This window comes from Phragmites australis, chromosome 24, assembly GCF_958298935.1.
Source record: "Phragmites australis chromosome 24, lpPhrAust1.1, whole genome shotgun sequence".
Classification (NCBI taxonomy): Eukaryota; Viridiplantae; Streptophyta; class Magnoliopsida; order Poales; family Poaceae; genus Phragmites; species Phragmites australis.
In genome coordinates, this window is record NC_084944.1 from 2,743,384 (window position 1) to 2,755,736 (window position 12,353).

Consider the following 12,353-nt stretch of genomic DNA (forward strand, 5'->3'; position numbering starts at 1 on the left):
CTATATGAAACTAACAAAGGCAATATTGATCATGACGATCTCTTTGGAGACATCCGATAAAATTGTAACTATGCAGAGAAGATTAGCATAACCCCTTGTGCAAGTATCATACACACAAATCGAGTTGTTTCTAAAAAAGGCAATATCCTGACGTTAAATATATATATATATATATATATATATCATCAATTATATGAAAGTTCATAAATTTGCTACTGTGGATGAATTTATGTATAAATAAGAAAAAAATATTTTAAGTTGCTTATGTAACCTGGATTTATCGCAATACCTATATTTTATTCTTCTAAAGGAAAAAAATATTAAGAGATTTTTACAGGATCATACAATATTTTCCCGAACCAATTCAGATTTGTCAATACTGGGTCCCTCCTATTTCCATCCTGGCGCCGCCCTGCAGCTAGCCGCCTCGATCAGCTCCACCGATGCATCGCCTCGACGAACGGAACCCGCGCGCACGGGACTAAAGCTGAGAGCACAATCATTTCGCGCCGTACCTAACGATCGAACCCAATGGCCACCAACGAGCAGTCAAGCACCCACCCGCAGCAATGACGGGCGGCGCCTTTCCGTTCGCCCGTCTCCATGCCATGCCTATTCTCCCTCTCTCCGTGCGCGCCCTTCGCGTGATTTCCTTTGATCGATTCGCGTTTCGCCAACGGCTAAAAACGACGACGTTGCAGAGAAGGAAACAGAGGCGCATGCACTTTTGTAGCGCGTACAATCAGCACTGAAATTCTGGATCGAGACCTGCAGCGTCGAGAAAACAAAGGCAGGCGTTTGGAGCCTTCGGTAATCCTGGCTCGTCCGTTCAATCGTTTGTACACAAAGTTGATGGAACCAATGCGTCAAGAAATCAACGAAAACCCTACTGAAAACCTTGTCTCTTTCGTCCCATGAGAAGGAGATCGATGGACGGGCGGGGATGGATCGATGGCGTACGAAGCGAATCAAGCACCACGCGTGGTCAGGTGCTTCTTCTTGCGGTGGGAGACGAGGAAGTCCGGCGTGCGCTCGTAGCCGGCGAAGACCTCCTCCCAGATCTCGGCGAAGGCGCGGAGGATGAGGTGGTGGTGGTGCGGCGAGTTGAGGGACAGGAACCGGTGCAGCAGATCCCGGAGCTCGGCCCCGCCCACGATCTCCTTCTCCACGATCATCTGCAGCATGGACCGCCGGAAGTCGGCCAGCGGGTCCGCCGACTCCTTCACCACTGCCACGCTCTCCTGCACCCGCCCGGACCCGCCGCCGCTCCCCTCGCTCACGGTCCGACGGTGACGCCTGCCGCCGTTCTTGCCGCTGCCGCCACCTTCGCCGCCATCGGTGGCTGCGGCCTGCAGGAACCGGACGCTGCGCTCCAGGTCGCCGAGCTGGCGCAGGAGCGCGGACAAGCTGGGCGTTCTCTCCATGCTGCTGTGGGCGTCTTCGGTGTCGGCGTGGTAGGACGAGGCCGAGAACGAGGAGGGCGCCTCCTTGTTTCCCGCTATGGTCGTTGTCTTCGTCGTCGTCGTCGTCGTGGACATGGCGGTAGTAGGAGTGGTTGACACGGCGGTGGGCGGCGTGGCCATGGGGGACTTGTCGGAGCTATCGGAGATGGAGACTGCCTTGGAGCCGCCGCAGCCACACATGAACCCGCGACCCTTCTTCTTGATGCGCAGCCCGCCGCCGGCGCCCCGCCTGCGCCACATCATCATCTTCATAGAAGGCCTCAGATCAACTGACGGGAACGTGCGCGCAGGGAGGCCGCCGGAGAGGCTGTGCTGGTGTGTGCGTTGGGAGGGGAAAGGCTGCGGAGATCGAGTGGTGTGCTGTGATGGGTCGGGGAAGCTTAAAAAGAGCGAGCCACACCTGGCGCACGTTGCATCTGGTGGACAGGGATCAGCAGCCATGCAAAGTCAAACGGCTCTATTAGTTTCGTTTATTTTTGGCTATGAAAGCAATCAAATACTCTCTCGATTATAAATACATATTATTTTGAATAAGACTCAATCTTCAATATATAGTTTTGACCACTATTTTTAATAGAATATATTAACAAAATCCATTGAATTTATGATATCATGAAAGCAGTTTCCAAAACAAATCTACACGTATGATTTTAAGTTTTTTAAACTAAATATTTTGAAAGATATTGTTAGTCAATGTTTTAGAAGTTTAATCGAATATTTTTCAAAATAACATATATTTATAACCAAAGGGTGTAATAGTGGAAACTATTGCACGAAAACTAAGCGCAAACTTATCTGAATGTGAATGAAATCAGACCTTTTCCACATAGTACTGAAAATCGAAATAAATCTACACCATACTAAATTAGTCCACATATTGCACAACTGGGAGCCAAATAACATCCTAACGAATAAGAATTCTTGCATTGATAATGTGTTCATTTTCCACTAGAGTGTGCAAGCAAGCTAGACTAGTAATCAACGCAGTTTGCGTTTGAAGTTTGATTATACACATCACAAATGACTTATATACATCATATCTCTGCGATATGTATATTCTACCAAAACATGCAAGGAGGAAGTTGAGGAGAGAAGCCAATTGGCATGTCGAGATCATCCAGTGTTTTGTGCTAATTAATGGCAATGATTTGAGTCCCGCTAAATAATGAATGTTGGTTTACTGCGGATTTTTCCAGATTTGATTATGTTTGCCTGTCAATCGATAAACCTTGTGGACGACTATGACAATTAACCGTATCTCTTAGATTGTATGAGCGGCTAAACAAGAATACAAACTAATGAGAAATTGTTTTTCTACACGTTGTTGACGAAAGCAATCATTTGCTGAAACTTGATGGAAACATTCCGTGTTACATTGCAAGGGTTCTCTCCTTTTTCTTATTCTCTTCCATGTAGTGATTCTTCCTTGTAAGATTTTGTTTGAAGCATCCAAACGCTTATTTCCACTTAATCGTGTATCTTTGATCGTTGTAGGCTCTCGCACTATATTTTTTCCGTAGAATTCTGCAGGATCAACTTAATGTATACAACATAACACGCAGGGGGTGATTCTTCAGGGGTCGTGAAATAGAGGAACGAGAAATAGAGGGAGAAGAAGATGAGCAGTTCATCCTGCTTCCGTAACTAATAACACGTACTACGCCACAAAACGTTGACACTTCATAAGCCTGCATTTATGCTAATTGCATTGAAATTAAGAGAGGCGAGTAGATGTTGGTTAAGCTTTTGGAATCGTAGGGCCCTACGAAGTGGTACGAACATCTTGTTTATTTCATCCAGGGGCCTACAAACCCTGATGGGGGATGCCTTTGGAAAAAACAAGATGGAGGAAAAGTACGTAGGCTAGCTAGAGCGGCTTTGTCCCATTGCATCTGTTGACACATTTCCATCGCTCTAGGTAGGGTGTCATTAGGCCCTTTGAAAGGATAGGAGGGTTAACTAAAGTAGATACTTCGTTTAAATATGCATTTATGTTAACGTTCCATGAACAGGTGCCCCTAAATATGCGGCCAGTAGTAAGCTACGTTGGCTTCATGTCTTGTTTATCTCAATGGTACCCATAATTGTCACCCATCGTAGCTTACTACGACACATGGCTAGGCTTGTATGGTTAGTAGATGTAGTTATATCTTTCTTTATTTATTAGTATCAAACTATATGTTTGTTTTTTTATCTTATTAAGTTGTAATTTTTTTTAATGTGGTAACTTCATCCATCTTTAAATTTTATATCTCTGGTCTTTAGTAAACTCTGTGTAAGTGCATGCGTGTAGTGGTGATACGAGTGTGCTCGTGTATGTCTACAAGTTATATTGGTATTTTTAAAAAATTGTTTGTAAAGGATAGTCTAGATCGAGTGAGATGTACAACACCAGTGACACCGAAGTAGGAACATGGATCCTCTAATTTTACCGACGGACATGCAATTCTATTATATCATATGATGACGATCGAGTGACGGCATACTGAATTTCATAGTGACCCATGAACGACAATACACATCCTTAGTACACAATTCCACCGAACCTCGAAAAACCGCTTGATCGGCAATGGCGAAGTGGCGAACGAGAAGCTAGATACAAAATTAGTACCGGCCAAGTGGTAACACGTACGGTAGGCAGTGGGGCAGGAGGAGGAGGCAAAGGCGACAGCACCAGTGGGTGGTGGCTGGGGCGGACGGAAATGGATTATCAGCGCCAATATATTTGCACAACAAAAATTCGGTACGTATGGTATACTTAGTAATAAACTTTGGTACGGATCATCTACTCTCTTTTTGTTTAGATCAGCTACTAGCTAATCAAGGAAAGCTTTAGGCAAGTGTACATATTGTACTGGTACCATTGTCGTTGGATAGAGAGGCTTGGAAATCATGCCGACGATCGATCTGGCCGTCCAATCAACTGCCCTTGAAATCGTCCGGAAACTGGTAAACAAAAGAAAAAGAGGGAGCTTTAGGTGTCGCAATGATCACAAGTGTCGCCTAAAACTGTCACAAGGACGCTTAAACATGTAGCACCCCTAAACATATCGATTACGTACGTGCACACACGAGTTGCTTGAAATTGCATATATATATCTACGGTCGACTCTCTGTGCCGCTCCGAGCAGGTGGCTTGTAAACTACACTCGTACTATTTTACTTATCGTTTAGAATATCGATATATTTTTAATAACTATATTTAATTATTATTTTTGATAACTATCTTTTAATAAAAATTAATAATAATTAGATAATATTAAGATATACGTAACGATTGTATAGCCCTGCATTGACCAGCGCAGCAGGTTGACAGGATAATTTTGGCAGGTGACACCCATCATTCGGTCTCGGTCCCGGCGCGGCGTTCCCCACGCGCCATTTGGCCGGCGGGGAGCGCCGCGGCAGAGGCGTCGTCGTCGTCGCTCCAATGGTTGGGCAACGCGGCTCGCTGCCACGCTTTTCAGCTTTTCCCCCGGCGTGTTGGTGAGCTCGGCAGGCGGCGCCTTTCCTCGCCGGCGCACAGGCGCTTTTCGGCCTTCGCATGCATGCCCGGACGCCTTTTTTGTGGCGGTGGTCTTTGGTTTGCTTTCTAGTCGTAGTCGATTGAGTGCCGACCGCCGAGGCGCCGAGCGATGTGCTTCCACGAGTGCAGTGGCCAATCCAATCACACTGGTGAACGCAAGCGCGAAGTGCATTTGGGCTGCGCCGAAGTAGCGCCAAATTGCTCTTACAATGATCTCTGGCCAGCCCAGTCCTTTCAAACTAGTTCATGGGGCCACCGTCATTTGTGTTTGGGCCACAAACCGATTTGCGTTTGGACCTCTGTCAAGGCCCGAATAGATATGCCTTTTTTTTTGAAAAAAATCTATTTTGGCTCCCTCAATTATCGCTCAAGTCAGATTTTCCTCTCTCAGCCATAAAACTAGATATGCAGGCTCCGTCAACAATCCAATCCGTTTATTGTTCCTCTTTGTCCCATCCAAAGGTGGTTTTGCTCTGAGGTGGCGCTAATATGTCAGTAGTTTTACTACGTGGATGATGACATACACATTATATAGAACCACTTAGCAAATAAACACAGATAAAAAGGAAAAAAACATATAGGCCTACTTGTCAAAGTTAGATCGGACCCGCATGTCAGCTTCACCCTCTTCTTCTTCTTCCATTGACTCTCTCTATTCCCATCCCCACTCGACCGATGGGGTACTTGATGACGTGCTCGGGAGGGGTGCTCCACGGCACGGGGAACTCATATGTGGCATCGGCTAGATCCAAAGGGGAACGTAGAGGGTCGGCGATGAAGAAAGGTGGCGGCGGGCAGGGAGCTTCGGTGCTACGCTGCTGTGACGAGAGAGAGAGACGAGAGAGAGAGAGAGAGAGAGAGAGAGAGAGAGAGAGAGAGAGAGAGAGAGAGAGAGAGAGAGAGAGAGAGAGAGAGAGAGAGGGAGGGAGGGAGGTTGAGGATAAGGGAGAGAGTGATGGTGCTTACCTGGGCCTTGGCTTGGTCATGGGTGGTCGAAGGTAGGAGATCCACGACGGCAACGTCGGCTTGATCCTTCACCAGAGCTAAGGGAGAGGAGGGGAGGAATGGAGATGAGAGGTGAGAAGGAGAGCAGTGGGAGCTGCGGGTTGGTGGTGAGGCAAATGGAGGGGCTCTTTCGCCTATTTGTAGGCAGAGAGAGGTGATGGAGAGCTCAGAAATATCTCACCCATGGTTGATATTTTCGGGCAGGGCGACATTGCGTAGCTGGGAGCTCAGCGTGGTAGGGCATGGGTGTCAGCGGGAAAGGCGGGGCGACGCGATGGCTTGAGCGGGTTCTCCGGTTGCATGAGCAGGAAAGGTTAGGGACATCCTCAAGCTAATCTCGCGCAAATCCCGTCAATTTGCCAGCCGATTTGAGCTCGCATCGTTTTTGTCCCCAACTCCAGCAACATCTCCGCCACCTCACCGACGCTCTGCCGTGTCACTGCTCCTCCGTCTGAACCAAGTACATGGTGAGCTTAGCTGCGTCCCTCTCACTCTTTCGCGCGTGTTGGATCCTCTTGGGCTCGATGTTGGCGTGGCTATCCGTGTGCGCTGGGCTGCGTCGCATCCCCTTCTCTTCACCGATTGAACCACAGCTGGATTCCTCGCCTACAAATCGCACCTCCGTGCCCGCATGCGTCGATGAGGGGCCTCCGCTGGAGCTCGCCGTCATTGATTTGGTGGTGGCAGACTCCTATCGAGGAGGTTGTGCCGAGGATGAGAGGATGGCATGTGGGTCCCAGAGTTTTCTTTCTTTTCTTTGTTGATGATTGCCAAGTCATATCCAAGTCACATGTTTGCACAGTAAAATCACTGACACATCATCAAATACTATTGTCCACACCACTCAAGGAGGAAAAATAAATAGTTTGTATTGTTGAGGGAGCCTGCATATCTGGTTTTACGTCTAAGAGAGGAAAATCAGACTCGGGTAATAGTTGAGAGGGCCAAAATAAATTTTTTCCTTTTTAATAGAAAATAGTGTTAGGAGCCCCAATTCATTTAAGAATAAAGTGTGCCTCTGGGTTAAGCCCACGAAAACATAGTGATCAACCAGTTATGCAACCACTTGAGATCGAGCGTCAGCTCAATTGGCAAGGTCGCTGGCATACGACCAAGGCTCGAACGCAGGTGCTGACATATTGTATGTGATTAAATCCTAGGCGTGTTCATCTCCAGATTATATCTCGGATAGGTTAAGGATTCACATGTGTGCACGTTTTCTATGCACCGAGAGTCGAAGCCCTCCAATCTATCCATAGCGTGTGAGGGAGGTGTACATCAGTTGCATGCGTCCTACATATACATGTACCTCTAAAAAAGAGTTGTGTAACCACTTGGTCCAAAAAAATCAAGTTTTTAAGGAGATGCGAGCGATAGCCTTCAACACTCTTCCTCACCTTTAAGCCCAACCGGGATCGTAGCATGGAATTAAGTGGATTGCAGTGTAGAGTAGATTGTAACTTTTTACGGTTATCCAAGTCTTGGACTTGAGACCGCTTACCGACGAGATCAGATCGGGTTATATACACTGTATTGAACAGTTGAACGGCTCATTAAAAAAACGAAAGATGTGAGACAAAGATGGGCAATAATATTAACATGCTTCACGCCATCTCTTCTTCATACGTCAAAACGAAATTATTATTTATGGGCAAAATGGGATCATTTTATTTTCTCGAAGGTTCTAGTAAAATGGAGCGGAGTTATTCGATGCCATTTTCACCTTTTGATGGTTACTTTGATGTCTTTAATATTTGTGCCCTTTATCTGAAAATGATACGTGCTTTGCTCCTAACACTCCCTGTCTGACGTGAAAGGCAGAAGTGCAGTGTCACCGTCCACGTTAGAGTCTCTGGTTCGCCCGGCCTGCAGATCCTCAGCGTACACCTTTGCCCGACTTGCTTCTCCACGTTCTCTTGCCACGTGTGTGCTCCTATTCGATGATCGGAAAATGATACTTGTGCAGAGAGCCGGGAGTCAGCTTTTACGCGGTTGAATTATTTGAATGGAGCGATAAGAGCTAATAAAATCTCTTTTATCAAAAAAAAATTCCACGAGCAGGAGATGCACTGACCACTGAGTGGGTTGATGTGCGACGGAGAGGCTGTAACAAACCTCACGAAGATCAAGCAAGGGGGATTCATGGACTTCAAAATGGATAGGATAGAAGGCTAGTGGCGGTATAGGATTAGCGATGGTGGCGCGACTCAGGGCTGGGTGGTGGCAGTGGCGTGGGGCAGGGCTAGCGGTGGCGAGGCTCAAGGCGGGGCGAAACTGGGTGGTGGCGACACAGCTCGGGTTGGGGGTGGGCTGCAGTGGACATGCGGCGTGGTGGTGCTCGACGACGAATAGGCGGCAGGGAGCAACCACGGAGGCGGGCTAGTGTGAGTGGCGGCGAGGAGCGTTGGAGTTGGAATATTGGAGTGATCAAGATATTAGGGTCAGGGTAAACGGGTTTTATAAGTGTGATATATCTTATATATATCTGTATCTTATACCTATCGGGTAGCGATGTGTGCTCACAAACATACCCATGAGTAACAAAAAGAACAAATCTAACCCTATTAAGATATTTATCCATACGTAAATAGATAAAATTATCATCCTTGTACCCCTCATCTAGCTCCAGATGTGTCTCCATCACCTATGGCCTCTTCTTCCTCGCTTACACTATACGTCCCTTCCTTTATCTTCTCCCCTCTTCTCCCCCACCCACTCCTCCTCCAGATCTGGTGTGGTTTGTGTTGCAGATGGCGGCGATGGTTCGAACAATGGGGTGCAGCTTGGCGACGATCGAATCTGAGTGGTGGCGGGGGAATGCCCATCATGTTCGCCGTCTCCGAGCAGCCTTCAACCACGGCATGAACATCTACGTTTCATCTCCTGCCGCTAGGCTACTATATCGCTCCTCTTGATGTAAGAATTGAGATTGTGATTGATTGCTCGTATAAAGATAATTTTGTGATACTGATAAGTGCACCTATTTGCATGAGTGGATATAGGAACCTGAGTTTTACTTCCGCGTTAAACTGAAGACGTATATTTGCATTCATCGAATCAGATTGGAATAGCAAATATATATAACTAATCATGTTTTTCCTTAAAAATTATACACATTCGTCAGACTAAGTATCTCCAAATACCTGCAACCAATAAGCCCCTAAAGTATTGCGTCAAGCACGTCGGCATCCATTCAGTTGCTTCAGTATATACAACCACCGGCCTCGCAGAGAAATGGGCTTCTGATTTCGAGCCTTGGTGTGTAGTGAAAATTTTGTCCAAAAGCCTGACGGATTCCTCAGGCTTTCCTCCTCCTTTCTCCACCCTGACGCAAACGTGCACGTAAAAGGCCGGGCAGACGACAAGTGAATTCTTCCTCGGCGGATACGCCTTCGGCAGATGCGAACAAAAGCCGAGATCGTGTGCAGGTGTGGAACCCACGTACGTATCGCGCGCCCCGTTTGGCTCATGCTTTCAGGGCCCGTTTGGACCAAAGGCTTCGGCGACGACCGCCGATCGTCGGCAGAGAGACGCGGCACCGGTGTCCGGCTGCCGCTTCGGGCGGCCGCTGGCCACCTCCCGGCCCACCAATCATCAGATACGTACAAGAGAGTGGGTGACGCGGGAAGAAAGGGCGATGCTATATTTTAATCATCTAAAATTATCTAATTTTTCAGTCAGCAGACCATGACATTTGGATGCTGTTGCAATGGACCGGATATCTTTTTATCTTTGTTTTTGTTTGTAATTCTCCCTTTTTACTTTTACTGTATGTAATATATAGTCAGTAGAGTATGATCCTACTATTCCTTTAAAAAATGAATCAGATATCGTCTCCTACCTATAATACCCCACTTTTCTCTTTGTTTCTTATTGTAGCTGTATTCACCTCTGCTCTGCCTGTCTCTGGTGGGGTCCCCGCATGTCGAGACCGTCAACTTGTCTTCCTCGCTCTGGCCAGAGATGACCAAATGGGCTACTCTGGCTGGTCCGGCACGGGTCCATCTCGGCACGACCCGATAGGCCCGACTATTGTAACGGACCATGACGTGCCGGCCCGTGTGCCACGTCCTCGGCCCACGGCACGACCCATCTTCCACCGTGCCGTGCTGGGCTGGCCCACGGCCTCGCCAGCATGGTGGAGGCACGCTTGGCCCGGCAGCACTTCGAAAATAGAAAAAAAATAAAAAATAATACCTACAAAATTCCAAAAAAATCAAAAAATTATAGAAAATAATAAAAGAGCTTTATTATTATTGATGGGCCGGGCCGTGCCGTGCTGGGGCCGGTCGTGCCTCATAGGCCGTCGCGTGCCCGAGCCGTGCCGTGCCGGGTCGTGTCGTGCCTGTGCCGGCCCGAAAGATCTATGTTGGGCCGTGCCGGCCTGTTGTGACGCGTGCTCGGCTCAGGCACAGCTCGGGGCTTCGTGTCGTGCCTCGAGTCGACCCATTTGGATATCTTTAGCTCCGACACTAGCCCATCTAATAGTCCTCCGATGCCTGGGGTCAGTAGCGTCCCCGTCGCCTCACTGTCTTGCCCTGCACCTGCCTCTTCTGCCCTGCCACTCACTAACCTCCCTCTAAGCTCGGAGGTGAACAATCCTACTAGAGAAGACCCACTAGCAAAGAAGATTGGTGTTCACACACATCGCTGAGCTCAATTGAGTTTTTAGGCGCTTGGAACTTGGAAAGTGGGAGAAAAACATAGCAAAAATCCGATAACATATAGGATCGTATTTGCAAAAGTAGACAATATGTAGTCGTATTTGCAAGTATAACATGTGCATTTGGCACCTCATTCACTGAAAACTGGTTTTCGGTATACTGTGCATCGAAGAAGGATGGGCCTGGGTATTTTCGACACCTCATGGGTCGAATACAGTACTGTGCACCGTATTCAGCACATGAGGTGCTGAAAACCGGATGTATGAGGTGCCGAATATGGTGCACAGTATCGTATTCGGCACCTCATGTGTCAAATACACCGGGTCCCCCTTGTCGGTGCTTTCGGCGCTAATCTTGTCCGTGTGTTGCTATTGTCCCCGCGTGCTTTAGGTGCTTCACAGTGGTACAAGTAGTGAGGTTTATAGTGGTACCAGCAGAGTGAGCATTCGGCACACTGGACTCTATCGGAGCACATACTAGAAGCGTTCACACTTTCGCATGAGGACCTTTTATTATGGTACATGCAGAGCTGAGTTAGCAGATCTGGATACACGCTTGGTGGGGGTCCTACAAGGCAGGACGATGAAGATGATGAGCAAATGCACATGTGACAGGGGCTAGCACAGGCCGCTCGAATGAGGGTCACACACCCGCTAGACGCTTACACTCCTGGGGATTACGTGTGACGTCGTCGTTGTTGAGTAGCCAGTACAGTTATTCGATACACTTGTACTTGTTCATGATGCATGTATTATTCACTTTATTATTGTACTCATCTCTATTATGTCTTATTCAATGTATTAATGAAATTACTTTTAATACATTTAATGTTTGTCAAAAAAATTATGGCACATAACTTTATTTATTAGTTTTTTAAGCATTGTTACATATTAATTATGATATTTAATATTTGTTTAATGTTTCTTAAATAAACAGGGAATCGTGCTATAGTGCAGAGCCAGGATATTGCAGTCAAGAATCAATAAATCTATGGCGAGATCGATCTTCTGGTATAGGCTTTCCATAGATACCTACAACGATCGATATAGCACTTAATGTCTCATTGCAGGTTAATTATGCGTGAAGGGAAGGATGATCCCTTCAAGGAGAACAATATAATCCAAATTGTGTCCAAATTGCATGCAAGACTCTTTTGTTTTGCATTAACCGCTCTGCTCCAACATATAACCACCGACGACCTTAGGAACTCTTGCGTGAGTGGCGTTAAAGGTATCTCAAAGTGTACGAACTAACCGATCATCCTTCCGTGTTAATTTTCTCTAAGAGGCAAAAAAAGATAATGATGTTACCCGACCGGTATATATCTTATATTCAGGTTGCTCATTTTCTATTTGGTCGCCCACTTTATATTTTTTTCATTAATTTGAATGTTTATCTTTTGCGTTAGGCGTTCCCGAAAGATATAGAGTTGATCAATAAAGACACTATAAACTTCTTGGTAATGTATATACTCTTCGGTGGGGGTGTGATGCCTGATTTGTATAAAAGGTTCAAGGAACACCGCAAAAGGACGTTCATGCACTACATTTAGATGACGTATAACCAACAGGGAAATAGAATGTGTTCCTACCGTGATAGCTCAAGATGACAACAACAACGACGATTTTATGCCACAACGACTCCTCCCTCTGAGGTCTCTATCTCCGGAGGATACTAATAACCCTGAAGATGATG

The 12,353-nt window shown here is 46.8% G+C and overlaps 1 protein-coding gene and 1 non-coding gene across 2 annotated transcripts; one reads left to right on the forward strand and one right to left on the reverse strand.

The window, feature by feature from the left end:
• Nucleotides 1-37: 37 nt before the first annotated feature.
• On the forward strand, nucleotides 38-141 carry LOC133908105 (U6 spliceosomal RNA). The gene has a single exon (XR_009908077.1). It is a non-coding gene; the product is annotated as a U6 spliceosomal RNA (small nuclear RNA).
• Nucleotides 142-776: 635 nt separating this feature from the next.
• On the reverse strand, nucleotides 777-1,926 carry LOC133907462 (transcription repressor OFP8-like). The gene has a single exon (XM_062349513.1). The coding sequence runs from the start codon at nucleotides 1,902-1,904 to the stop codon at nucleotides 969-971; it is 936 nt and encodes a 311-aa protein (XP_062205497.1). The 5' UTR covers nucleotides 1,905-1,926; the 3' UTR covers nucleotides 777-968.
• Nucleotides 1,927-12,353: the final 10,427 nt, after the last annotated feature.

What these genes read in the sequence shown, in the direction of transcription:
- LOC133907462 (XM_062349513.1), bottom strand. Translation starts at nt 1,904, where the DNA reads ATGGCTGCTGATCCCTGTCCACCAGATGCAACGTGCGCCAGGTGTGGC.